This window comes from Erinaceus europaeus, chromosome 10 (assembly GCF_950295315.1).
Source record: "Erinaceus europaeus chromosome 10, mEriEur2.1, whole genome shotgun sequence".
NCBI lineage: Eukaryota > Metazoa > Chordata > Mammalia > Eulipotyphla > Erinaceidae > Erinaceus > Erinaceus europaeus.
Window position 1 is genome coordinate 103,093,202 of NC_080171.1, and position 27,313 is coordinate 103,120,514.

General features: G+C 41.1%; 1 protein-coding gene and 1 pseudogene across 9 annotated transcripts in view; both read left to right on the plus strand.

Annotated features, from left to right (window-relative positions):
- FUBP3 (far upstream element binding protein 3) overlaps positions 1–27,313 on the plus strand; it is a 60,254-nt gene that overhangs the window by 10,173 nt on the left and 22,768 nt on the right. For 6 of the 9 annotated variants that reach the window (XM_007527012.3, XM_060200402.1, XM_060200406.1 and 3 more), the window contains exons 2-6: positions 6,265–6,370; positions 20,853–20,886; positions 23,165–23,214; positions 23,576–23,647; positions 25,116–25,173. In XM_007527012.3, the coding sequence (XP_007527074.1) occupies positions 6,265–6,370; positions 20,853–20,886; positions 23,165–23,214; positions 23,576–23,647; positions 25,116–25,173 (320 nt within the window). The remainder of the gene's footprint in view (positions 1–6,264; positions 6,371–20,852; positions 20,887–23,164; positions 23,215–23,575; positions 23,648–25,115; positions 25,174–27,313) is intronic. The other 3 variants (XM_060200401.1, XM_060200403.1, XM_060200405.1) reach the window with 2 other exon arrangements.
- Positions 23,772–23,867, plus strand: LOC132541045 (U6 spliceosomal RNA; annotated as a pseudogene).

Below are 27,313 nucleotides of genomic sequence, written 5' to 3' on the forward strand. Positions count from 1 at the left end.
TCTGCAAAAAATCATCTTAAGGAACAAATGAGATCACATATTTGAAATGCTCTTAACAGAGTGCCTAGCACATAGTAAGCATTCATTAGATTTCAATTTTAAAAGGGTCAGTTGCTGCAAGGGGAATGCTTCATGGGCACTGAAGCAGATCTACAGGTGTCAATCTTTCTACCTCTCTACCTCCTTTCCTCTCAATTTCTCTCTGGTATCAAATAGAAAGGAAAGAATGACTGCTAGGAGCAAGGGATTCATAGTGCTAGCACTGAGCCCCAGCAGTAACCCTGGTAGCAATTTTTTAAAAGTTGGGGGCTAGGTGGTGGTGTACCTGGTTGAGCACATATGTTATAATATGCAGTGACCCGGATTCAAGCCTCCAGTTCCCACCTGCAGGGGAAAAGCTTTGTGAGTGGTGAAGCAGTGTTGCAGGTGTCTCTCTGTCTCTTTCCCTCTCTATCACCCCCTTCCCTCTTGATTTCTGGCTTACTATTCAATAAATAAATAAAGAAAAAAATTTAGGTTTTAACTAGTATCCTTAATTTTTTATTTAATTATCTTTATTTTAAATAAAAATAATTTGAAGAGAGACAAACACCTGCAGCAGTGCTTCACTACTCATAAAGCTTTCCCCCTGCAGGTGGTGACTGGGAGCTCAACCAGGTGTGCCACCAGCCATATAATAAAATAAAATTTTATTTATAAAATAAAATTAAAATAAAAGTATTTTTCCCTTTTGTTGTCCTTGTTGGTTTTTTATTGTTGTTGTTGTAGTTATTATTATTGTTGTTATTGATGTTGTTAGATAGGACAGAGAGAAATGGAGAGACTAAGGGAAGACAGGGAGAGAAAAAGAGACACCTGCAGACCTGCTTCACCACCTGTGAAGAGACTCCCCTGCAGGTGGGGAGCCAGGGGGCTCAAACCGGGATCCTTATGCTGGTTCTTGCGCTTTAAAGTCTTAAAGTTTAATAGGTATTCAAATCATCTTCTCAGACAAGGTTGTGTTTGTATAAATAAAGGAATACATTGTTTCTTTACAGTATAATGCAGTATGATATACCAGTGATGTCAGTGTAAGTTATATAATTGTATATCTAACTTTGGGCTAGCCATGGTTCAGGTGCAGATTTCAGAGCTACATTTTTTTTTTATTTTTTATTATTATTATCTTTATCTATTGGATAGAGACAGCTAAAAATCAAGAGGGAAGGGGGAGAGAGGGAGGGAGGCAGACAGTCACCTGCCTGGAGTGCAGACAGCACTGCTTCACCACTTGCAAAGCTTTCCCTCAGCAGGTGGGGATCAGGGGCCTCGAACCTGGGTCCTTGCACATTGTAACACATGTGCTCAACCAGGTACGCCACCACCCGGCCCCAAACTTTTAACCATTAGATTATACAAATTTTCTTTTAGTGGAAACTTCCCATGTTTTAAATAACTGCAGCTAAAAAGACCCAACAAAGGCCTCAGTTGCCATGTAGAAAGACATCTATCAATTTCATCAGAAACAGAGCCCAGAAGCTGTTATGTCATTGTTAAACTATACTAGATTAGTTCAGGGCCTCACATGTGCAGTGCTGCTGACAGCCTCCCAGGCCCAGTTTCTAGGTTTTTATTTAGAGGGGCAAGACATCCATTGCCCTATTCATCATCCATGGAGCTCCCCTTGGTGCTATCCATGGTACTTCTATGAGGTGTGAAGATTCAAACTCAGGCCCCTCATGGCAGACTGCCTTATTGGGTGAGCTGTCTTCCAGTAATGTAACACTGTAATGCTTTCAGCATGTCGATGCTGGGGGAATGACAGTCCAGCGAGATGCATTATATTTGTAATAAGGAAGACCAGGGTTCCAGCAATGACATTTTAACTACTTTGGAAAGAAAGGAGATCTGGAAATCAAAAGGAATCGCCTGAAGAGTAGGGAGGTTGCCTGCTCTGTGGAACTGTTGGGGGTCCTGGCTTTGAGAGATTTGTCATGTGCACTGTTAGGGGACTCTGCTGATAAACATAGTAAGCCTGTCTCTCTTTTGTGTTGTAGGGTCATCTGCACTGCTACAGAAACCTTTTGGTCAGTCTTTTAAAAAACAACTAGGCAGTTAATTCCCAGAGCCTTACATCAGCCATTTACTGCTCAGTTTATTGTAGCAGATGAAAGGGTCTTCATGGGGCACAAACCACTGCATTGTTCTCGCCTTTTAATCCACCTGCTTCCCCAGCTGAGTTCTTTAACGATAACTTTTGCATCTTGAGTAGCCAGCTTCCAGAAGCTTATCCAAAACAAATATGAAGAGCAAGGTTGCAGGTCAGTGGCAGAATGCTGTTAGACAGGATTTGTGCAGTATTTTGTTTTAGGGCAAATGGTGGCTGCTTACCCTGAGGAGATAGGGTTTCTATCCGTGGTATATTTTAGTATTTTAATTATCCACTTAATGTTTTTCAGCAAGCACCAATTCAGGCTACCATCAGCTCTGGCCTGGACAAGGTTTGGTACCTTTTCTTAAAAGGTTCATCCTAGTCAGTTATAGAGAGGGCTTTGTATATCACATGTTCTCTGTAACTCCTTAGTGAAAACAGGTGCATGTGGCTGTAGCATTTATTTTTTTGTTATAGAACTTACAAGAAATGGTGGTTTGCCGACCCCCTAGTTTAGAGTAGCTCTTAAGTAGCCTACCTTCTCCTATCCCCTTAGAGTCAGTTTCCCTTGTCAGGGAGATTTTTTTTTTTTTTTAATATAAAAAGGAAACACTGACAAAAACCATAGGATAAGAGGGTACAACTCCACACAATTCCCACCACCAGAACTCCATCATATCGCATTCCCTCCCCTGATAGCTTTCCTATTCTTTATCCCTCTGGGAGTATGGACCCAGAATCATTATGGGGTGCAGAAGGTGGAAGGTCTGGCTTCTGTAATTGCTTCCCCGCTGAACATGGGTGATGACAGGTTGATCCATACTCCCAGCCTGCCTCTCTCTTTCCCTACTGAGGTGGGGCTCTGGGGAAGCGGGGCTCCAGGACACATTTGTGGGGTCGTCTGCCCAGGGAAGTCCGGTTGGCATCACAGTAGCATCTGGAACCTGGTGGCTGAAAAAAGAGTTAACATACAAAGCCAAACAAATTGTTGACTACAGGGAGATCTTTTAAAAACAGATCAGCATGCTACTCTCCTTACTAAGACTTCTATAAAATTTGGTCCTTTTAGCATAAACTATTGGGTTTTATGTCAGCTGGCCCTTTTCTACTTCTTGGGACCTATCTAGGACCTTCTGCTCTGGTGACATTAACTTCTCTTCTAGGCTCATATCCTATGGTCTTTCTTATTTTAATTTAATTTAATTTTATTCATTGGATAGACACAGCCAGAAATTGAGAGGGAAGGGGGTGGTAGGGAGAGAGAAAGGACTGGTTGTTGGCACACCTGGTTGAGCACACATGTTGCAATGTGCAGGGATCTGGGTTCAAGCCACCTGGTCCCCACCTGCCAGTGGAAAGAAGCTTCACAAGTCATAAAGCTGTGCTACAGGTGTCTATCTCTCTCCTTCTCTATCTCCCCCTTCCACTCAATTTCTAGCTGTCTAATAAATACAAATAATAGAGAGGAGGTGAAGACAGAGAAGGGGAGAGAAAGACAGATATCTGCAGACCTGCTTCACCGCTTGTGAAACGACTCCCCTGTAGGTGGGGAACCAGGGGTTCGAACCAGGATCCTTGTGTCGTCATTGCACTTCGCGTCACCTACGCTTAACCTGTTTCGCTACCGCCCGACTCTCAGATAAAATTTTTAAAGGGTGTGTGAAGTGAAACAGACACCTGCAGCTCTGCTTTACCAGTTGTGAAGCTTTCCCCCTGCAGGTGGAGACTGGGGACTCGAACCTGGGTCCTTGTGCACTGCAATATGTGCATTCAACCAGGTGTGTGACCACCCACCCTACTTTTTAATTTTTTTATTATTATTACTGATCTTCTACCTCAGTGCCTTTGTACTGATGTTCATTCTACCTGGGACTTTTCAGTATTTTTTCATGATTACCTCTTCCTTATCATTTGAGTGTCAGGTGACATGTCACTTCACAGTGGCCGCCCCATCACCATGTCTAAATGGTTCTCGTAAATATTGTTGCTTTATTTTACTAGCATCAAGCTTATCACAAATAGAATAATCTATTGATTAGTTTGAGTACCTGTGCCTCCCTACTGACTACTGCCTTTATTTATTGGATAGAGACAGCCAGAAATCAAGAGGGAAGGGAGGATAGAGAGGAAGAGAGACAGAGAGACACCTGCAGCACTGCTTCACCACTCGTGAAGCTTTCCCCCTGCAGGTGGGGACTGAGGACTCAAACCTGGGTCCTTGCACATTGTAACGTGCTTTCAACTAGGTGCGCCACCACCCAGCCCCCAGGATTGTTTTCTAGTATACAAAGCTGCTTTGTGTTCAGAGTCTGTTGTCTTTTCCCCAAAGACAGTGAGGCAGGTGATTTGTCACCCAGACAGTCTTCTGAAAGAAAAGGGGCTTATCCAACATTATGGAACTAGCAAGTGGAAGGTATTAGGCCTGACTCCAAAGCACCTTTCAGTATACTGCCTGTGTCTGGTAATGTATTTGTTTAAGGTGATTTCTGTTTGTTCCAGAAAGTCTTGAGACTTGTGGGGATATCGGAACCAAGTAAAAGACTGCACTAAAGACTTTGCTGTGTGAAGCAGCTGTACTAACTGTCCCTTGCTGCAGTTTATGTGTGCAGATCAACTTGGGGGAAACTTCAAGAACAGTTGCTGTCAGTATTCCTTTGTTTAAGTGAAAAAGTTGTTCATTATGAAGATTTCATTTGACTACCTAATGAGAATGAAGTTGATAAGAACTCATACATAGGGAGTCGGGCAGTAGCGCAGAGGGTTAAGCGCAAGTGTTGCAAAGTGCAGGGACTGGCGTAAGGATCCCGGTTCGAGCCCCCGGCTCCCCACCTGCAGGGGAGTCGCTTGACAGGCGGTGAAGCAGGTCTGCAGGTGTCTGTCTTTCTCTCCCCTTCTCTGTCTTCACCTTCTCTCCCCATTTCTCTCTGTCCTATCCAACAATAATGATATCGGTAACAACAACACTAAAACAACACGGGCAACAAAAGGGAATAAATAAATAAATAAATAAATAAATAAATAAAAGAACTCGTACATAGACTTGGCTTCTAGGGGGGAAAGTAGATAATGGCTGCTCTGTTGTGATAATAAGCATGGAAAGCAGAACTAGCTCTCAGTGGTTGTTCCACTTTCTCCAGTGAAACAGCAGAAGTCCTTCCAAAATAGTCGGGACAGGTAATGGACACACACATACCTACTATCTAGACTTTCCGTGAAGAACATCTTACTGCTTTTCTTTTTTTTGCCACTGAGGTTTGGCTTGGGTCTCCATATGTGCAGAATTCCTCTCTTCCTGGTGAATTTTGTTAGAGCATAAGAGGTAGTAAGGGAAAGAAGGAGAGAGACCATAGCACTGCTTCACCACTCTTCCCGACACAGGTACTTCCAGATGGCCGAGAATTCAAACCTGGGTCCTCTTACTTGGTCAAGTGTGTTACCAGATGAGCTGTCTTCTGGCTCCTCTTACTGTTTGTTTTAATCTCTGTATATTGCATCATCTGGTTATAGATGTTTGAGTTAATAGGATAGATAACTGTGTTCCTAAAGAGTTGTACATTTGAGGAAACACAGCCTAGCAAATACTACTGTGCCTAAGAGCATCCTGTGAGAAATTTTTGTGTATTATTGACTTGCTTTTTCCCTTGAAATATGTTGTGCCTGTATTTCGAGTGATAACTTAAGGGAACTAACTTTTGAGTCAGCAAGATAGCTCACCTGGATAGCTGCTTTGTCATGCAGAACCCCTTTCAGGTCAACCTTTGCACCTCACTGAAGGAAGCTTTGTCATTGTAGTACCTTTCCCACTCTCCATCTCCCTGTCTCTCTTTCTGGAAAAAAAAAAATTGCATTGGAATGATATATGCCAGTGACAACCAAAATAAATAAATACTTAACAAATGCTGATTTGTAGATGACATCTTTTTTTGTAAGTTTTAATATCTAAAGTCACATCATTAAGACCAAAAGAAAACTCAGTTAATAGTGGAAAGTGCTGATCTTGTCGTGACATTGCTTTACATAATGTTGGGTGGAAGAGAGGTGGGATAAGGGCCCTTGAAAGAAGACTCTTGTCTTTCTCCCTCAAATGGAGTCATGAATTGTTACTGAGTATTTAAATCTGATTCTCTCTGTAGATTGCTGCTAAAATTGATTCAATTCCTCACTTGAATAATTCCACACCTCTTGTGGACCCCTCAGTTTATGGCTATGGAGTACAAAAGCGACCCATGGATGATGGAGGTAAGTTACTTTAAATATCTTCGCCTTCCAGGTATAGTGAACTTGCCAGTTAGATTTGAGCCTGTGTCAACCATTTCCTTAACAACTCTGCAACATCATGAAGAATGGTTATGGGAAAGTACTTAAGAGTGATTTTTCTTAGCAATTCTCCAGCATTTGAGTTCTTATTTGCCTTGATAATACAGGAATTTTTTCAGCTGGGCTCTAGGGTAAAGACTTGGCCTTTGAGCATCAACTTGGAAGTAATTTGACCAATTGAGGGAGTTTTGTTTGATTTAGCCCTCTGTTCTTACAGTGTATGTGTGAAAATAGAAGCTCCCACTTCTCTCTCAAATAAAGCTAAGACTCAGTGTGTTGCTCTCAGGAAGCTACATCTATATCCTATATCTTGATCTTAAAGGGAATAGTAGTGATAACCTTTCTATAGTCTGCTGGCTTTTTTTTTTTTTAACCATTCCCATTTGATAGGCTGTATTCAGAAGGTTCTGTTTTTCTTTGTTTTTTATTTATGAGAGAGGAGAATGAGGGAGGGAGCACCAGAATATCACTCTGGTACATGTGGTGCCAGAGATCAGACTCAGGACTTAATGCCTTAGAGCCCAGTGTCTTATCCATTGTGCTACCTTCTGGGCACTTTTTGTTTTTTAGTTTATTTGTTTTCATAAATAAATAAATATAAGGCTATGGGCTATAGAGTACTGCTTAGCTTTTGACATATGGTAGTATTGGGGATTGAACCTGGGTCCAGGTGGTGGTGCACCTGGTTGAACTCACGTTACAATGTGCAAGGACCCAGGTTCGAACCCCTAGTCCCCACCTGCAGGAAGAAAGCTTTACAAGTGGCAAAGCAGAGCTGCAGGAGTCTCTCTGTCTCTCTCCCTCTCTGTCACCCCCTTCCCTCTCAATTTCTGGCTCTATCTAATAAATAAAGAAAATTTTTAAAAAAGACCCTGGGACCTTGTGGGTCTTCAGCACATAAGTTTGGTGTGCTGCTCCTGTGTACTTCCTCAGACCTAGAAACCTCTATTTTTCTTTCATTACTCATCATTTGTTGGTTTGTCTAATACCCTGTTCCATCCCAAGAAGATTTTGAGACTATTTGCAAGTGTCTGTGTCAGCACCATTGCAAAGAATGTCTGTCAGATGTGTTTCTTCAGAGAACTCAGACTTCCTTTATTTTTTAACTTCCACAAAATATGAATAGGGATTCTGAAATTACTAAATTATATTTAAACATGCATGCAGTAAATGGACCATTGTCTTTTCTGTCAACCTAACAAAGACTTGTTTCTTTTTATTATTATCATCTTTATTTATTGGGCAGAGACAACTAGAAGTGGAGAGGGTAGGGGGAGATAGGGAGAAAGAAATAGAGACACCTGCAGCACTGTTTCCTCACTGAAAAGCTTTTCCCCCTGCAGCTGGGGACCGGACTCGAACCCGAGTCCTTTCATGTTGTAATGTGTACTCAACCAGGTGTGCCACCATTCAGCCCTTTCTCATTCTATGCATGCATTCAGCCATGAACATATGGACATATGTATGTTTTTGTGACATATTATTAAAATCAGTGTATACAATACATAGTGCAATCTCTTTTTAAAGAAAAATTATATTTTATGTAGATAGAAAAAGGTAAAATTTGGGAAGACAGATTTCTCTATCTTCAGGCACTAAGAGGGAAAATTGCTCTTTTTAGGCATGGAACCCTTTTGGGAAGATTGTCTAGATTCATACTGAAGATTTTATAGAGATAACATTTTGAGGGTAAAAGTTCCATCTCTTAAAAACTTTTTTCTTTTAAGATTTTTAAAAATATTTATTCCCTTTTGTTGTTGGATAGGACAGAGAGAAATGGAAAGAGGAGGGAAAGACAAAGGGGGACAGACACCTGCAGACCTGCTTCATCGCCTATGAAGCGACTCCCCTGCAGGTGGGAAACTGGGGGCTCAAGCCAGGATCTTTACGCTGGTCCTTGCGCTTTGCGCCACCTGCACTTAACCCGTTGTACTACCACCCGGCTCCCCAAAACTGTTCTTAATAATGTACCCAAGGCCATTGAAGCTAAGGTGACTGGGACTGGAGAGATACATAATGTTGGGACTTTCATGCCTCAGGCTCTAAAGGTCCCAATTCAACCCTCATTGCTACCATATGTCAGAGTTGAACTATATTCTCATGAAAAGAAATAAAACTTTTACTTAAAAAAAAAAAAGTATTGGAGTTGAGTGCCCTGGGAAAGAGAGATAAGGATTTTAAAGCAGTGCTCAAAAATGGTACACAGTGGTCATTTTATTTTGGACTGGAATTAGTGGTTACTTATGACCAACTGCATTGTCTGCATTTTTGCCTTAGTGAAAAGCTGTAATATAAACCTTTCTAACTTTCCAAGGCAATAATGCTTTAGTTTCTCTTACGGGACATCAATATAGAAATAAAATTAAGATGCCTACTTTTGAGCACATCTTGTTAATGGACAGCATGTCTCTGGCTTACTGTTTCCAGTAATCAAAATCAATACATTTCACAACTTCCAGCCTTATTTTCCTAGTTCCTGGAGTTCAGGTGTAAAATTTTTATGTTTAGTGAAAAGGTAGTCAGGGAGCAGTCAAATGTAGCTAAGTTATAAACTCAGAATCTTACCTGAAACTCCATTATTTATTGTATATTTTTGTCTCATTTTAGTACTATAATTGTTTGCATGTCTGCCTCTGGGGAACTAACCCAATATTGTTAGAAAAAAGAACATCATTTCTCTTTTTTTTTCTCCTCTTTGGAAATAAACCAATTTACAATAAGAACTTTCTGGCAGCTGGGAAGGTAATTCAGCAGAGGAGCACAGGACTTGAAAGCATGCATGAACTCTCAAGTTCACCCCCTGTCACTACATATGTTCGAACAGCGTTTTGTCCTCTCACAAAATCAGTTTGTTTTTTTTTTTAATTAAAAAGAAGCTTTCTGTGTCCTTACATTAAAATTTTCTGTCTTTTGACTTTTATATTCTGCATTCAGCTTGATAAGAATTAACCCTTATTGGTATTAGGTACCTTTTCAATAACAGAATACACTATGTGCTTTCTTCTCAGTTGTTCCCCACATATAGAACAGATTGGATAGAGCTAGAAGAAATTATGTTAAGTGAGCTAAGTCAGAAGGATAAAGACGAGTATGGGATGATCCCACTCATAAACAGAAGTTGAGAAAGAACAGAAAGGGAAACTAAAAGCAGGAGTTGACTGAATTTGGAGTAGGGCACCAAAGAAAAAACCCTGGATGGAGGGTGAGAGTGAATGTTCAACTTCATGGGACTGGGGGTGGGGGGATGGGACACAGTCATTTGGTGGTGGGAATGATGTTTATGTACCAAAAAAAGAACTACAGATTTGCAGCTAAGCCTAGCAAGACCGCAGGTGTTCAGGGTGTCTACAGCCTCCTGTCGGGTTCTATTGTCATTTTATTTACTTATTGATTGATTGATTTGGCCTCCAGGGTTATCACTGGGGCTTGATGCCTGCACTACAAATCCACTGCTCCTGGTGGCCATTTTTTTTTTCCATTGTTGTTGTTGGATAGAACCAAGAGAAGAGGGGAAGGGGGGGGGAGACACCTGCAGACCTGCTTCACCACTTGTGAAGCAACTCTCCTGCAGGTGGGGAGTCGGGGGCTCGAACCAGGATCCTTTTGCCAGTCCTTGGTGCTTCATGCCATGTGAAATTACTTAACCCAGTGTGCTACCACCTGGTCCCTGTCTTGTCATCTTCTGATGGGACAAGGTTACTGGTGGTTTTGTTCTCTTGAATAAATATGTGAACAGATCCTGCGAGGAAAGTGATGTTTGTGTTTACTCAGCTATATTCTAAGGGTTACTGTCTAGCCATTCATGAGCTGAGATTTAGAAAAGAAACACAACAAGAGTCACAGCATTGTTAAAGCAGTAAAGATTGCCAGAGGCTCTACACAAGTTTTCTGTCTGCTTCATTTGACTCCGGTTTTTTGGTGGGTCTTTGTTTTGTTTTTCATACAGATGGTAATCATGCATATGAGCTTTATAACTTCCCTGTGGAGCTCAGTTCTTTAACCTTTAGAAGGCTAATGTTCAGTCCCCTGGAACTTTTTGGAAATGTTATTTAGGTCTATTTAAAAATACTTAATTTCTTAAGTTAACCAGAAGAACCATGGCATATGATTTGGGGGATGAGGAGAGGTAGGAATTTGCAAAGAAGTTTATGAATGAGAGAGTTTTTTTAAAGTGTTGGGCAGTCAGACAAGGTAAAAGATTTGTTCCTAATATAGCAAGGGATTTGGATTCCTTGTGTTCTAAGGCTTTTTTGAACTGTCTGACTGCTGGGCTCAAGGAGTTGCAGTATAATATAAGGCTTTGAAAACCTGCCTGGGACCTTGATCTAAGAAGAGTCTAGAAGATTTTTAAAAGTAGAGTAAGTATTAGTTCTTCTTTGAAGGTTATGTAGAATTCATTTGTAAAACCATCTGGTCCAGGACTTTTATTCTTGGGGAGGTTTTTGATAACTGTTTCAATTTCATTGGCTGTGATGGGCCTGTTCATATTACCTAGTTCTTCTTTATTTAATTTTGGAAGTAGGCATCAAACCCGGGATCCTTAAGCTGGTCCTTGAGCTTTGTGCCACGTATACTTAACCCGATGTGCTACCACCTGGCTCCCTAATTTTATTTAAAGTGTATCGTGTCAGATATAAGAATATCTGTTATTGCCCCCTTTTTGTGGGCCAGTGGCTTGTATGATAGTTTTCCATCCTTTCACTTTGTGTTTGTCTTGTTGCATTAGGTGGGTTTCCTGTAGACAGCATATTGTTGGGTTATGTTTTCTGATCCATCTTCCTATTCTGTGCCTTTTAATAGGTGAATTCAGGCCATTGACATTTATTGATATCATAGATTGAAGACATTGTAATGCCATTCTTGTAGATTTTTAGAGTGTTCTGATATATGGCATATTCTTTGGTGGTCTGACTCTATAGGAGACCTTTCAGAACTTCTTTCAGTGCAGGCTTGGTGTTAGTTGACTCTTTCAACTGCTGCTTGTCTGAAGAGGTTTTTATGCCTCCATCTAGTCTGAATGACAGTCTAACAGGATACAGTGGTCTTGGTTGAAATCCTGTCTCATTGAGCACTCGATAGATATCTTGCCATTCTCTTCTGGCCTGTAGTGTTTGTGTGAAGAACTCTGCTGCTAATCTTGTGGATTTTCCTCTATAGGTGACTCTTTTTTTTCTCTTGCAGCCTTCAGGATCCTTTCTTTATCCTTATTTCTTTTCATTCTAAATAGGATGTGTCTTGGTGTCTTTAAGTCTGGGTTAATTCTGTTTGGGACCCTCTGGGCTTCTTGAACCTTTATGTTTTTGATGTTGTCTAGACTACAGAAGTTGTCAGCCATTATGTCCTAAAGAATGCTTTGTTCCCCTTCCTCTCTCTCTTTCTCTGGTTAACCAGTAATGAGTATATTATTTCATCTGAAGCCATCCCATAGGTCTCTGTTGTTTTCAGTATCTCTTAATCTCCTTTTCAGATCTCTTACTTCTTTTTTAGTTGTCTCTAATCCATCCTTGATCTTGCTAATTCTGTCTTCAGCCTCATTTATTCTATTCTCTCTCCCCTCTGCTGTTTTCTGGAGTTCATCTATTTTGTTACCCTGTTCTGATACTGTTTGAGCTTGTTCAGCTAGTTGTGTTCTTAGCTCAGCTATTTCAGCTTTCAGCTCTCTAATGACCTTGAGATAATTAGTGTTTTCTTCCAGGGTCTCATTTGTTGTTTCTGCATTTCTGATGACAATTCTTTCAAAGTCTTTACTCACTTCTGTGATTATTTCCTTAACTAGTGTTTGGATATTGACCTCACTACTTTGTGGTTAAACCTTTGGGGGTCTTTTAGCTGGACTCTTGTCCTGGTTCATTTCTCCAATATTTCTTCTTGTTGGTTTATCCATTCTTTATAGTATGTTATGAGGTCCCTCTCTCAGTACTTTTCAAATTACTGATCACTCTTGCCTGGATTGACTTGTGTCTAAGTAAGGTAATTAAAGGGTTCACAGTTGTGGAAATTGACAGTTGTTTCAATATTATTTTAATCCCTGAGTTGGAGCACAGTGCCTTAAAAACCTCTTTTGTTCTTTTTCTTCCCTATAGGCTATGGGAGCCTAAGGACTTTTAAACTATAAGTAGGCTTCTTAGGTGAATCCCTCACTCCTGACCAAGAGATAAAGCAGGATCGGGCAGAGATAATACAGTGGTTATGCAAAGAGACTCTCACAGTCCCACCACTAGGCCACCGAGGTATAGGTCTTCTGAGTTTCCTGATTAGTTCTCTGTTCTTTAGTGTCAGCACAGGGCCTCTCCCCTGCTACTGCGGTGTCTGAGGGCAGTAGCAATGGAGGCTCACAGTTGCATTTGGTGAGTCTTAGGGGAGTCCTGTCCTCCCTTCAGATATCTTTTTGTTGGTGAAACAGACTGGAGGTGGTGTCTCAACTGGTAAAGTGCCGGACTGTTACCATCTCTCCCTAGGCTCCCCTTTGTCCTCGAGCCATAGGTATTTGCACTCACTGGTGATTTGGTGGGTTCCTGAAGTCCTTCTAGTCCTGTCTTGTTGCAGTCCCAGATGATCCCTTGGTATTCCTAGTTGACCCGGGAGAGGAGAGGAAAGAAACACAGCTGCTGCTGCTCCATAGCCCCACCTCTGGAAATCCCTTCCATTTTTCATAGACCCTCCTTACCAAAGTGATACACTACATTCTGCTTAGAACATCTGAATGAGTTATTTTTCCCTTCTCGCAACATGACTCATCTTCTGTATTCTGTAGATACCAAGGGATATTCTATCAGATTCTGCACGCTGTGTGTGATCTGAAAAACAGGGTCTTTACTTCTGTACCTGCCTTGTAGAAAGAACAGATAAGCATGTGATGCCTACATTTCTCTTCTTCATAGCCTATAGTTAGCTCTTAGAGTACTTTGTGAAAAAAAATAATAAAATTAAATTAAAAAAAAGAAAAAAAGAATACTTTGTGAAAAAGAAGCTGCACGTTTAAAAAAAAGCATAGTACTGGCTGAGTGATTTTAAGTATAAACTTAATCAGGGGTCTGCAAACTTTTTATCTCACAGGACATACAGCAAATACATGTGTGTGTATGTGTGTGTGTTTATTTGTATGTGTGTGTATATATATTATGTTTGAATATATTTTTTATTTTTTTGCCAGAGCACTGCTCACCTCTAGCTTATGATGGTACAGGGTATTGAACCTGGGACTTTGGAGCCTCAGGCACAAGAGTCTTTTTGCATAATCATTATGCTGTCTATCCCTGCTGATATTTGTTTATTTATTTTAATGAGAAAGATATATATACACACATACATACACACACTCACACCCAAAGACGAGCACTACTTAACTGATGGTGGTGCAGGAGACTGAACCTGGGACCTCAGGAGTCTTAGGAATGACAGTCTTTTTTTTTTTTTTTAATTTTTTAATTTTTTAATTTAAAAAAAAATTTTACCAGAGCACTGCTCATCTTTGGCTTATGGCGGTGTGGGGGATTGAACCTGAGACTTGAGAGCCTCAGGCATGAAAGTCTCTTTGCATGACCATTATACTATACCCCCACCCAGGAATGAAAGTGTTTTGCATAACCATTCTATCATCTCCCCAGCCCCAGACAGCAAGTATTTTAGGCATGCTTTCTTTTGGAACTTGAAGCAGCCATAGACAGTATGGAAGCACATGTACATGGTTGCATTCTAGTAACTTGAGGTTAACAGAAACAGTCTGCCATCCTTTAGACTTAATTTACTAACCTCTGATCTCTCAAGAGTGACCCTAGGACCTGAACTTAGGGTAACTAAAGCTGTGTTCTGTCTTAGCAGGCACACATGGAAAGTACGTAAGTAATTTGGAAATATGCTAACCTTTCGCGCCAAAGACTTTATCTTCAGAATTTATGTACTACTGTTTTCTTTTTTATATTATTATTTTTTTATTATCTGTATTTATTGAATAGAGACAATCCAATATTGAGATGATAGGGGAGATAGAGAGGGAGAGAAACAGAGACATCTACAACACTGCTTTACCACTTGCAAAGCATTCCCCCTGCAGGTGGGGACCAGGGGCTTGAACCTGGGTCCTTGCACACTGTAACATGTGGCTCAACCAGGTGCACCACCACACCAGCCCCTGTAGTACTGTTTTCTGTAGTTCTATACTTCAATTAAACTATGTATTTATTACCTTTTTTTTTTTTGCCCCCAGGGTTATTGCTGGGGCTCAGTGCTGGCACTATGAATGCACTGTTCCTGGTGTCCATTCTTTTTTTTTTTTTTTCTCTTTCATTGGTTAGGACAGAGAGAAGTTGAGAGAGGAGAGATAAAGAGGGAGAAAGATAGACACCTGCAGACCCGTTTCATTGCTTGTGAAGTGACCCCCCACACACACACACACAGGTGGGAAGCCAAGAGCTGAACTAGGATCCTTGAGCAGGCCCTTGCACTTAGTACTGTGTGCGCTTAGCCTGGTGCACTACTATTTATTACTTTTTACCAGAGCACTGCTCCATTCTGGCTTATGCTGGTGCTGGGAGTTGAACCTGGGGCATCTGGTGCCTTAGGTATGAAAGTCTGACTTATGTATAACCATTGTGCTATCTCCCCATCCCCATGCTTTCATTTTATCTTGATTGTGTTCTTGTGGGCAATCAGTTCTTAGGTGTACTAACAAATTGTTCACAGGAAATTATAATAGAATATTCTTAGTTTTCTTTTTTTTTTTTTTTTAACCAGAGCATTGTTCAGCTCTGGCTTATGGTGGCGTGGGGGATTGAACCTGGGACTCTGGAGCCTCAGGCATGAGAGTGTTTGCATAACCACTATGCTATCTACCCTCCACCCAATAGAATATTCTTACGGTCCTTTATAAGTTTTCTTGCCCAGTTCTGACTTGTGGTGGTGCAGAGGATTGAACCTAGGACTTTGGAGCCTCAGGCATGAGAGTCTCTGTATAACCATTATGCTGTCTCCCCCATCTCCTTTCCAAGTTTTGTTTGGGGTTGTTTATTTGTTTAGTAGTGCATGCATGATCCACACTCATGAGCTGACTTTTTTTGTTGCTTGTTTGTTCTTGTTTTATTTCGGAGGGTGGGAGGAGAAGTAGAGAAAGAGAGGTACCACAGCACTACTTCATCCATGGAGCGTCCCCGGTGCTATGGTGGTGCTCCCTTGTGATGCCAGGGCTTCCTGCAAGGTAAGGTAAGTACTCTAATGGCTGAGCTATACCCTGGCCTCCTTCCCAAGTTTTGTTTCATTACTTGTTGCATAGGACAAAGAGAAAGGGAGAAAAGAAAGGAGTGGGAGAGAGTTTTTGGCTGTTTATTGTTACTGTTGTTGTAGACTTTGAACGATTAAAGAAGGATAAAAATTGCTTGTGCTAAGTAGTGGTGAGACCGGAAGTCTTGCTGCTGTGGGCCACACCACCTGCAGCGAACCAGAATCTCTGTTTTGGGGAGAGAGGAGAAAATGACTTTCCTGAGTGAAGAATATTGATAGGCACTAGCTACAAGGGCAAGCGAGAGTCAAATTCAGTTCCTGTAAATTGGAAAGGTCGGGGAGATTTGCCTTTTCCAAAGTAGATAAAATAAGGCAGGGATGTTGTTCATCAGGAAAGGAATACTCCCCAGGGGTTAGATGGGCACGGCTGGGTTTAATGGGACCCTTTCCCAGCTCTTCCACTTTTGTCCACCGTCTCTCGTAAGAATCTCTTTGGGCACTGAGTCTACACTGGAAACAGTGCCTTTGCCATACTCCCTTACAAATTATCTACTTTGTGTGCAGTAGGATGTGACCTGGGGTGATTAATCCTTATACAGCTCAGGGCCAGTCATTTTTGTTTTCATGTTTGTTCATTTTCTTGACTTTTTAGTAAAACTGGTCCTGTTTCTCTTAATTAGTTTCATTACCACTGTGTTAAGTGAAAAGAAGGCCTAGTTCTGTACACAAGTACTATAAAATTACATTTGCTCTTAATTTTACTCCAGCCCCATGGGTCATACCATAGACCGCCAAGTGCACTGGAGAAGGGTGTAGTGGGGTCCTAACATGCTTATGTCCCTTGATACTGGCCTAGGCTACTATCATTCTTTACCCGATTGACTCCAAGCTTCCTGAGGGCAGAGATGTCCTTGCTCACCATTCTGTGCCCAGGACCTAGCCAGTGTCCAATACCTGAGAGACACCAGTTTGTGGAACGACGACCAAAAAAATTAGTATCACTGCATGAACAATAACAGTATTGAAACCTTCAAAAAATAAAGAGCAGGGTGGGTACTCTGCTGGGTATGAAATCCACATGGGCACAACACTGGCGGCCTCCTGGCACTCTTACTAAAGCTCTACTTTATGCTTTAGAAAAGCCTCCTCACCAAAAGCCTGCTCACCAAAGCCTACTCATCTGCATGGAAGAGCTGCATTATTCAGATAAATGAGTTTAACCTCACTTTTTAAAACATGGAAGTTGGATAGTTGAGCTGGTTGGCCTTGGGAAGGCCTTCTATGTCTCAAGCTCTGTTTGCTCCCTGATCTGCCCATACCTGAGCTGTGCTGTGGCTTCCTCCTGTTTCTAATGTGAAACTCTTGCCTCATATGAAATAAAAATAAATCTGTTTGTTTGTTTTAGAAGAGAGATAGCATAATGATGATGTAAAAGAGGCTCCAGAGTCTCAGGTCCAACCCCAACACCACCACAAGTCAGAGCTGAGCAGTGCTCCGATATATATCATTTATTTCATGTGCTACAGGGAGAGATAGACCAGAGCAGCACTGAGACTTGAACTCAGGACTTCATGCTTATAAGCCCAAAGTTCTACCACTATGCAACCTCCTGGGTTGCTGGAATAGAATCTTAAAAAAAAAAAAAAAAAAAAGCCTGAGTTTATCATTGTTAGTATCTTTTGGCCCTGGGGCAACAGTTGCTGCCTTTGAACACAGAAAGCCTTTGTACTGTCCTGGGGTGAAACGCTTTTTTTAAAACTCTGCAAACTGCAGAAATCTATATAGCTAAGTCTGTTACTGTCTCTAACTGGACTTGGAAAGACATTTGTCAGTCAGAGGTGTAGGAGTATTGTTTTCAAACTCTGAACAGGGAAGTTTGTTTTGCCAGTCATATAAGAGCTGCCAACAGGCATGATGGAATAGCTCGCTTGGCTAGTCTGCTTCTTTGCCATGTGTGCAGATTTGAACCCCCAATACATTGGAGGGAGTTTCAGTCCTGTAATCTCTCTCTCTTTCCCTCATTCCTTCCCCTTCCCTTCTCTCTCTCTCCTCTCCCTCTGTCTTTTTTTGAGAAGGGAAGAGAAAGAGAATTGCTGACATTATCTTCCCTGGTGACTTCCACCTGCTCTGCTCTGTTCCTCCTGTACACCAAACCAGCACATCTGAGCCTAGGATTGCCAGGTGCTTTGTCCTTTTCTTGGGGGGGGAGGGTTAACTATTAAAATTGATGTTTTTGTTTTTTTGTAAAGTTGGGCATGTGCCCTGTGATATTTGTTAGCATTTATTTGGGGGAAAAATGATTTAATTTTTCTCCTTAGTGAAAGAGAAAAATGGGTGATCATTACTGAGCTTGGCAGAATATTACTCTTCAGAACGAATGTCTTATATTGTAGCATTTTCTATGGGGAGCCAGCCCAGACCATTCCTTGTTATATAGTGTGCGGGATAAATGAGAACCACACCTGTGTGTGCATGTTAATCCACGTGTTCTAGAATTGAGCTGAGGTGAACTCTTGAAGCAAGATGAAGCATTGTCAACCCGCAGGCACCATTAAGGGAAAATGAGACTGATTTTATTCAGCATTTTTCCTTCCTGTAAAATGGCTGTCATTGCCATTAAATTGAGCTTGATAGGTGTTCTCTTCCGCTTCCCTCATTTGACCTCTCTTCACCATGAAGACTGAGGAGAAGGTTTTATTCATGGAGTTGAGCATTATCAGTTTACTATTTGAGTACCCACTACCCTATATCTAACTGCTGGTTTTCACTTTCAGACACCAAATGAGACTTTTTTTGAAGAGAAAGAAGAAACTTTTAAATCATGAGTTTCAGTCCTGGGCTGTAGCATTTGCATGGAAAAGAGAGATGATTTATCCTGAGGGGTCTACTAACAGAGTTAAATCTAGTTTTTATTTTAATTTATTCTTTAGTGTTATGGTTCTCAGTAGCCCATCTGTGGGAAGATGGTATAAGCACTTTTACCCTTGTAAACACTTCAAATTTGTCACACACACACACACACACACACACACACACACACACACACACACACACACAAAAGCAATTGATGATCAGAGATTATACTCTGTGTGGTGCCTGTGACATATCCCTTGAAATAAAAACGAAGGTGGGGGAGTCGGGCTGTAGCGCAGGTGGCGCAAAGCGCAAGGACTGGCGTAAGGATCCCGGTTCGAGCCCCCAGCTCCCCGCCTGCAGGGGAGTCGCTTCTCAAGTGGTGAAGCAGGTCTGCAGGTGTCTGTCTTTCTCTCCCCCTCTCTGTCTTCCCCCTCCTCTCTGTCCTATTTAACAACAATGACAACAATAATAACCACAACAATAAAACAACAAGGGCAACAAAAGTAAATAAATAAATATTTTTTTTAAAAACGAAGGTAGTTTTGTGTTTGTATCATAAAACTTCAAGTGGCTTTTGACTGGGAGTTCTGTGGATTTTTTTTTTTCTAATGCCTTACTGTAGTATTGCTATTTATTCTGTTTCTGCTGCTTTTCTGTCTGAAAAATAGAAAGAGATTAGCAGTCTTTTGACACCTCTTACTAAACAGGAGACAGGGCCCATCTCTTATTTTAGGAAAAAGTGCCTCTCTGGGGTGTTTTTGTCATTTCCAGACACTTAGTTCCTCTATCTTTACCCCTCAGAAGAGTTTTGACAGAAAGCAGGGAAGATGAGCTTCATGCTTCTATGGGAACAGCTAAGCATACTTGAGAACGCTCAGTGACTGGCATTCTTCGGTGGCATACTTTTCTTATATCCCATGCCTCAGGCTATTACAGTCCTCTCCCACACCATCTAGGGCAGAAAGGGAGAGAGACCTTTCTAAGCTGCTGATTTTCCAGTTTTCAAATGGAATGGGAGTCTTATCCTGAGCTATCCTGAGCTGGAATTTCTCATCATATTCAAAAAGACTCATACAAAAACAAAATTTTAAGAGTCAATAAAAACAATCCTCTTATCCTCGAGATAAGCTGATTAATAGTGTATAATGTCAGTGTTTTGGCTGCAGTCCATTAACTTACTATTGATCCAGAAGAAATACGGTATTGACTCAGTAGTTCCATTTACTCTTTGCTAGCATTGTTTCTCTATGCTTTTTCTCCTTTTAAAACATCATGACCTGGTTTCTTTTCATGACCATCCCCTGTCCAGTCAGATAACAGGGTTAAGTTCAAGCAGAGAGAAGAGCAATTGGAGTCCTATATTTCAGATGTCAAATAATTCCACTCTTTGTTCTGAGTTGCTGTAATTGATCCTTTCTCACTTATCTCTTACCTGACCTTTTCATAACTTTCCCTAGAGGCATATTTTTGAATGTCCTTGTTACCACATTGTAAGATTCATTTAGTACTTTGTGATATGTTTAGAATTTATACTTTTTCATTGTCTGCTGATTGTTTCCTGGGCTCCATTTTCCAAAACAGAATCATTTTTGCTGATGTCTGGTGAAGGAGGCACTCATCAATAGCTGAAAGAAGAGAAACTGAAACAAAAAGCATAGCTAAAGTGGTTTGGTGGGGATGTGATTGTAGAGTTAGTTTTCATAATGAGAGCCTGTGTGGCACTGTTGTCTCTGAAATGGGCTTGAAGACAGTTGCTCTTTCTTGGTGCCCACTGCACTAAGGCTGCTGTGCAAGGAGGGAGGGGGCAGCTCCTTTCCTTGAGATGTTTAAGCTGCAGGGCAGGAGGGAATGGTGGGGGGATGGCTCGTGGCAGCAGGGACATATGTGCATGAGGCTATAGGAACTACAGCTGCCATGGAACAGTTCTTAACAATGCTTCTAAGTGTGGAGGTCCCAATCTCATTTGTTTCAAAAAGAGATGGGACCCTCTCTGTCTTTACATTGAGAGTATATCCAGAGCAGGAGGGAGGGAAGAAGTCAAAGGGAATTAAGCAAGCAGGATTTTCTCCCAGGCCTCTCAGCATGTGAACACACAGATCAATTTCTTATCCTGTGTTCAGCTGGACACTGGGTTAGAGACTGTTGATCAAGACATCCCCTCCTGTTTCATATCATGTAACGCATTCATTTCAGCCACTGAGCCTAAATTACTGTTTGCTTTCTCTCTGCCCTTCTCCCCCCCCCCCCCAAACGGTAAGAACTCGTGTAAGGATGAAGTTAGTTTATCCGTGCTAATGCTTTGATTTTTCTTTTCTTTTTCTCTTTGCCACAGTAGGTAACCAGTTAGGGGCCTTGGTACATCAAAGGTAAGCAGTGGGTTGTGTTTTATTATTTATTGATCATTTCTAATTGTTTATTGATCCACCATCTGCACTAGAGAGAAAGTCAGAGGTTCAGAGTGTGAAAAAGTATGGGTTAGATTTCTTTAAGACTCAAGTTTCTGTAGCCCTTTTTAAGATAGTGACAACTCAGGGTGGCTAGTAATACAAGGTGCTCAGAAATCAGCTGTTTTATATATATGTGTGTGTGTCAAATGTTGGAGCAGCTGCCTGCCAGCATACATTTAATTCTGAACATGAAAATTTTCCCTATGACTCGATGGCTTTTCCCTGTGTTTAATGAATCCTTCACCTCTTTAAGAAAAGATTCTTGAAGAAATAGGAGTTGTTGGGCTTTCATAAGGTAAAAACCTTTTGGTACTCAAGGAGTCTAGAAGACCAAAAGCTTGGGTTCCCCCCAACCCACCCCTCTAATGTCACATAGTGATAGGGACATGCCAAAATGCCTTTGTTAGTTGCCCAGTTGATTCCTTGCCTCAGTTTCTCCTCACAGCTTTCCCTTAAACAGTGAGGACTTAGAGATACAAAAAACCTTTGGATTTTAAAAAGACCAGTCTGCATGAAAAGATATTTGTGGTCCACAGTGTTATTCTTCAGAAAAGTATGCCATGGTTTCTCTTCCTTAATGGACAAAATTTTGTGCTATGCATCTTGTTATTGTAACATAACCTTAACCTTCATCAGCAACGATACAATTATAACCTTTTGTATTCTACATGAATGGGAGTTTCTAAATCATCAGGCTTAAGTTAACCAAAAGATTTATCATAAGTTTTTTGTTTTTCTGTGCTTTTCAAAAGTTAATTAGAATATTTTAAGCAAGGTTATTATTAGTATCAAATGTAATTTTCCTACAAAACCATAATTATTCAGAGTTTTACTTTCTGAAATGTTTATACATTGTACATTAGACAAGTTTCAGCCTTGCATTTCGAGTAAAGCTTTGTTTCCCAGGAAACCCAAAGCACTTCATCTTAGTACATTTCTCCCTCTGGGCCTGGTAAAAAATGTTCTCGTGACCAAGACCTACTCAGGTTCTCTTGTGACATAAATTCCCCAGCAGCACAGTCCGTTTATGCTGTTACATATGTGCACAGCCGCCTCATGGCTTCATACAGAACAGTGCTGTTACCCTCCACAAATCAGAAGACATCTGCCACCGAGGAAACCCCATATCTATTGAAAGAAGTCTATTGAAGTATTAGCTTAGCCAAAGCTTGCCATTCATTACCACGGTGTTGCCAGATTTCAGGGTAAACTCATATACTAAGAGGTTGAGCATAGAAACTTCACAAGAAAACTGTTTGCTCCCATCAGAATGATACAGTGGCAAGTGCTACTTATGCTATTGCATTTCTTCTAAGTGCTGCACTTTCCCTAAAAACGTGTACTTTATTCAATTTTTTCCATGATGGGTAAAAATCCAGCTGTGTGAGAGATGTTTAAAAATGCCTACCTTTTTTTTTTTTTTTTTAACTACTTGCATTTAGCTTCCTCCTAAGGAAAATGCTTAGATTTAATTGCTTTCTGGGGTGTTGGGCAAATTGGATATTGTCCACAATTCACTATATAGCAAATTTGAAGGTTTGTTGAAAGAGCCAGTGCAATAGTTGTTTAAAAAAAAAAAAAAAGACATAATGGATGGGATAGCATTTGCCAGAAGTACCTTGCAGAGTAAGTGAGGTAATTATTCTGTCCTGGTCAACAATGATTAGGCCTCTGTTGGATACTGGTTCCATTTGGGGTGTCTTCGTTTAAAAGACACAGATAATTGAGAAGAGGCCAGAAAGCAGTAAAAAGATTAGGAAACAGAAATGTCGAAGTAAAGTTAACTATCTTCATCTACAGAGGAGATCATAATAGAAGTCTGTAAACATTTCCTAAAACCCCAAAGAATCTTGAATAAGACTCCTGAGATTGATGGCCCATTTATTAGAGAGGGTCTCGGGAGGTATAAATTTGACAATACTGAGAGTATGACTGTGGAGGAGAAAAGGGCAGCTGTTAGAGGAGATGATGGTTTAGTGAAAAATCAGAGGTTTCTTCCTATGACTCAAGGAGTCGGGGCTTGAATTGCCAGTGGGTTTGTTAGATGACATTCTGTAGACACTGTGGGCTTGATGGCCAGATTAGCAAGATTTATTTTAAAACTTGCAGCATTGAAAAACTTGAGGACCTGAAATAGCTACAAAATTCTTTATTCTGTTTTTCTCCCAAAATTTATTTTTGTTGTTGTGTTTTTTAGGCCAGTAATAACAGAGGAATTCAAAGTGCCTGATAAAATGGTTGGCTTTAGTAAGTATCTGAATTATTCTTTTCTTTCTCCTTGATCTTTATCTATTCTCTCATTCTTGTGTGTCACCTGAATGCTTTGTCACTGTGTTTTCTAGAGCCCCACAGTATAGGAGGCTCTCCAGGCTGAGGGAAAGACTAGAACCTCGGGCCATCAATGCCCTACTTTTCTATCCTGTACCTGTTGGGAATAGCTTGTATCTGTTTGCCATGTTTCACATGTTGTCTTTGTGGACTCACTGAGACTAGTTTGTTGTATAGTGCTTTATACCAAGTGTAAATAAGTGTGTGGATTCAGTCATTCGTGCATGATTAAATGTGAATTGGGAGGGGACACATTCTGACCCCATTCGATTTGTTTCAGTTATTGGCAGGGGAGGTGAGCAGATTTCACGGATTCAAGCAGAATCTGGTTGCAAAATTCAGATTGCTTCAGGTAAGGGTTTTTCCTCCTCCCCTTCACCACTTCCCCCCTCCATAGATTTCAATTTGGTAGGAATCAATATTTTACAGGTTTTCCAGATTCACAACATTTATTTGTTGCTTAAAAGTTTAGGGGTGTGCTCGTTTTGAGGGCACATATGCTAAAATTGAAACGATACAGAGATTAGCATGGCCCCTGCACAAGGATGATGTGCAAATAATTCCATATTTTTTCAGAGGACCCTCAATCCTGGGCTCCGCAGCCCTGTCGCTGAGCTGCAGTAAAGAGCCGAGAAAAATAAATAAATAATAAAATAAATAAATAAATAAAAATAAAAGTTTAGGGACCTGGGTAAGTATTTGCACTAACTGTGTCCTCTGCACTTCTGGAGCTGGTTTCCCAGAGAGGAGCAGAAAAACCAGAGCAGAAATGGGTCCAGAGGGGAGGCCAACTATCGAGTCCCTCCTAAGCACCTGCCTGCCATTCTACCATCTTTGTTTTCTGCACTAGAATGTTACACCAGGCATAGTGGAACCTAAGGGAGTCCTATAGCTTTGGGGGTCACTGCTGGGGACTGCTTGCTGACTCCTTTGGATTAGATCATTCCTGTCCTGCCTTTTGTGAACAAATGCCAGCTGGGGGTTCTGGGTAAATTATACATGTGAAACACAGTTCAGGACCTTCCCCAGCTGGGTCCATTTGGATCGCATAATTTGTAGAGAGACAGAAACCACTTTTATTTTGTTTATACTTTCATCATATAAGTTGAGGTTGACCTTTTTCTGTATTGAAGGAGGAGGGAGGTTGTAAAACTTTCCATTAAAGAAATATATACAATTTTTAAGAGCTATTATAGACAGTAACTACCGTCAGCCATTTCTCCTTATCTATATATTGGAGTAAGAATTTTAAGAAACTTTTTTTTTGGGGGGGGTGAATTAAATAATGTGTCATGTGTGGTGTTGGGAAGATTTTTATCACGTCAAATGGCTCAAAATCAGGTCACCATAAATGTCACTGATCTCTCTGGGATATTCATGCAGTAATTGGTAATAATCCTAGTGTGCACACCTTTAAATTCCTTACTTGTGTGCCTCAACTTTTTGCAAACCAACCAGTGGTCATTCCACCATTCTGTAGATGGAAAAACCAAGGAACAGCAGGTTAAGTGACATAAGCACTTGTTGGCATACATGTGGGCTAGCAACGAAGCTAAAACTAGTAATTAGGACTAACTCACAAACCTCTGCTGCGCCCTCCCAGCTTCCCCTCAGGACTTGTTTCTACTTTGAGAATCTCGGGTGGAGCCACCAAGTTAATATTCTCTCCACAAGTGGAAGCAAACTGTCCTTTCTGGGATCTGGGCTTCTGTGGGGCTGGTGTAGGAACCAACCCAGAGAGATAGTCTATACACAGAGGCAAAGGTACATGCCTGCCTGATGCCCACCAACACACCTCATCTTCTTGATTCTTCTTATAGAGAGTTCTGGGATTCCAGAGAGGCCCTGTGTACTTACCGGAACCCCAGAAAGTATTGAGTAAGTTTATTTTATTTACTTTTTCCTTTCACTTTTCTTCCTCCTTCCCCCAAAATGGGGAGAAATGGAAGGGCAAAACTGTTCATGAACACTGTCAACCTGTGCCGCAATCTAGCTGCAAATGCAGATGCTTCTTTAGAAAAGGATCTGGGAGGTTGTCACACCAGGGGAGTTTTTCTGTTACCTTTAAGCACACAAAATGTTGCCTCTTTAAAACCCTACAGAATTTCTCACAACTCTCATAACATTTTCATAAACCAGGATCTGCAGAGTATGCATTCACCCCACCTGATCACTCTAATAATCAACTTATTTCTTCCTTGTTAATACCTCCTTACCTGAGCAGGTCTACATTAGGAAGCCTGTCACTTTGGGAACCATTGAGAGTCCTGTTACCAGATCTTTTACCTGGGACTGAGTCCATTGCCTTTCTGATATTTGTGAACCAAATTAATTGACATCTCTTAACCATTGTTCCACTAAGACGACAGTATGGACCAGAGGGTGTCCAGAGGAAGTCTTAGCCTTTGGAACCATTGCGACAGCCTTAAGACAAGCACCGTTTGCCTTTCTTTATACATGCATGCCCAGAACCTAGTCTCAGATGCAGGCCTCATAAATCCCAGAACTCCTGGGGGAAAGAGATATACTAACTTAGACTCTGCTTGCTTTCCTCTTTATTCCACTGAGTAGCATTGCATTTGGGAGACAAGGGTGCTAAGATTATGTCTGGCTCAATAGATAGGGCTGTTTTGTTGTTTCCATTTCTCAGGGAGTCTAGATGAGTTTAAATTCCCTTGTTCTGCCACAGCATTGCAAGCAGTGAACCAGAATAAATATTGCTGGCAGGTGTACATTATAGGGCAGGCAGGATGGTTTTGCTGGAGTCAAGATATTTTTCTTCCAACATAGGTTAATCTAGTACACAAGCAAAATATTAAAAAGCTACTATAACTGAGGAGACACTGATTCTATACACAAAGACTGAAGACTACAAAAGGCAGTATCTGTTTCTTGCCTTTTTCTTCCTGCTCTTATAGCCATTCCTATTTCCAATAGAGGCTGTGGGATTGTAACTTTAGGAAGAAATAATTGCATTTTTCTTCAGTGAGCAGTACAACCAGCCTGTTTAGTAGTTGAATCCTTCTCTGTTAGAGACATTAGAGGAACCAAACACTAGGTTGTTCAGGGTGATTTAAAGAATTAGTAGTGGACCAGATCAATAGCTCATTGGTAGAGCATAGGACTTAAAGCCTGGGTCCCCAGGTTTGATCCCCAACACCACATATGCTGAATTGAGCAGTGGTGTGATTCATTCTCTTTCCTTCTCTCCCCCCCTTTCTTTCTCTCTCTCTCTCTCTCCTGTAAAAAATAATTATATATAAATCTGTTTTTAAAATGCCACAGACAACAACCAGGAGAGATTCTAGTGCAGAAAAGGAAATTGGCCTGACAAGAAAACAGGCTAGAAGGGGTATACTGAGTATGCTCACTAGCTAGGGTGAGTATCCTGAGTATACTGACTCACTGTTGATTTATTCCCACCCTACTGCAAAGAAATAACAAGAGGCAGGGAAGTGGTTCAGCAGGTAGGACTCAGTGCTTACATGAGGCCCCAGGTTTGATTCCTAGTACCACACACTATGCAGCAGTGCTCTGGTCAGTCAGTCTGTCTCTTAAATAAATCTCTAAAAATATGATTAATCAGTATAGAATAACATAACTTGCAAAATGCAGGGCCCTGAAAATCTGTTGGGGAAGAGCACAGAGCAGGTTTACTTGAGGGGAAAACAAAGCAGGTGTACTTGGCTGAACAGTTGATGCAGTACCCTGCCTCCCCACTTTTTCCACCCCTCAACCTAACTGGTGATTCATAGTCTTAGCTTAGGGTCATTGGTTAGCCAGGTGGTTATGGAAAAGTAGAGTTTGAAATTTAGGAATTTAAATGCCTATACTAACCTTTGCTTTCTTCCTGTCTTTCCCATTGCTCTCTTCCTGCCCTTGTTTAACAAATATCTGTTGAGTGAATGCTATAAGAAGGGTTGTGCTAGCTTGGAGAACTGAAATCTACAAGGGAAACCCATGGTCTCTGCCCCCAGAGTAGCTGTCAGTTTCATTGGCAATAAGCTGAGCTTGCAGA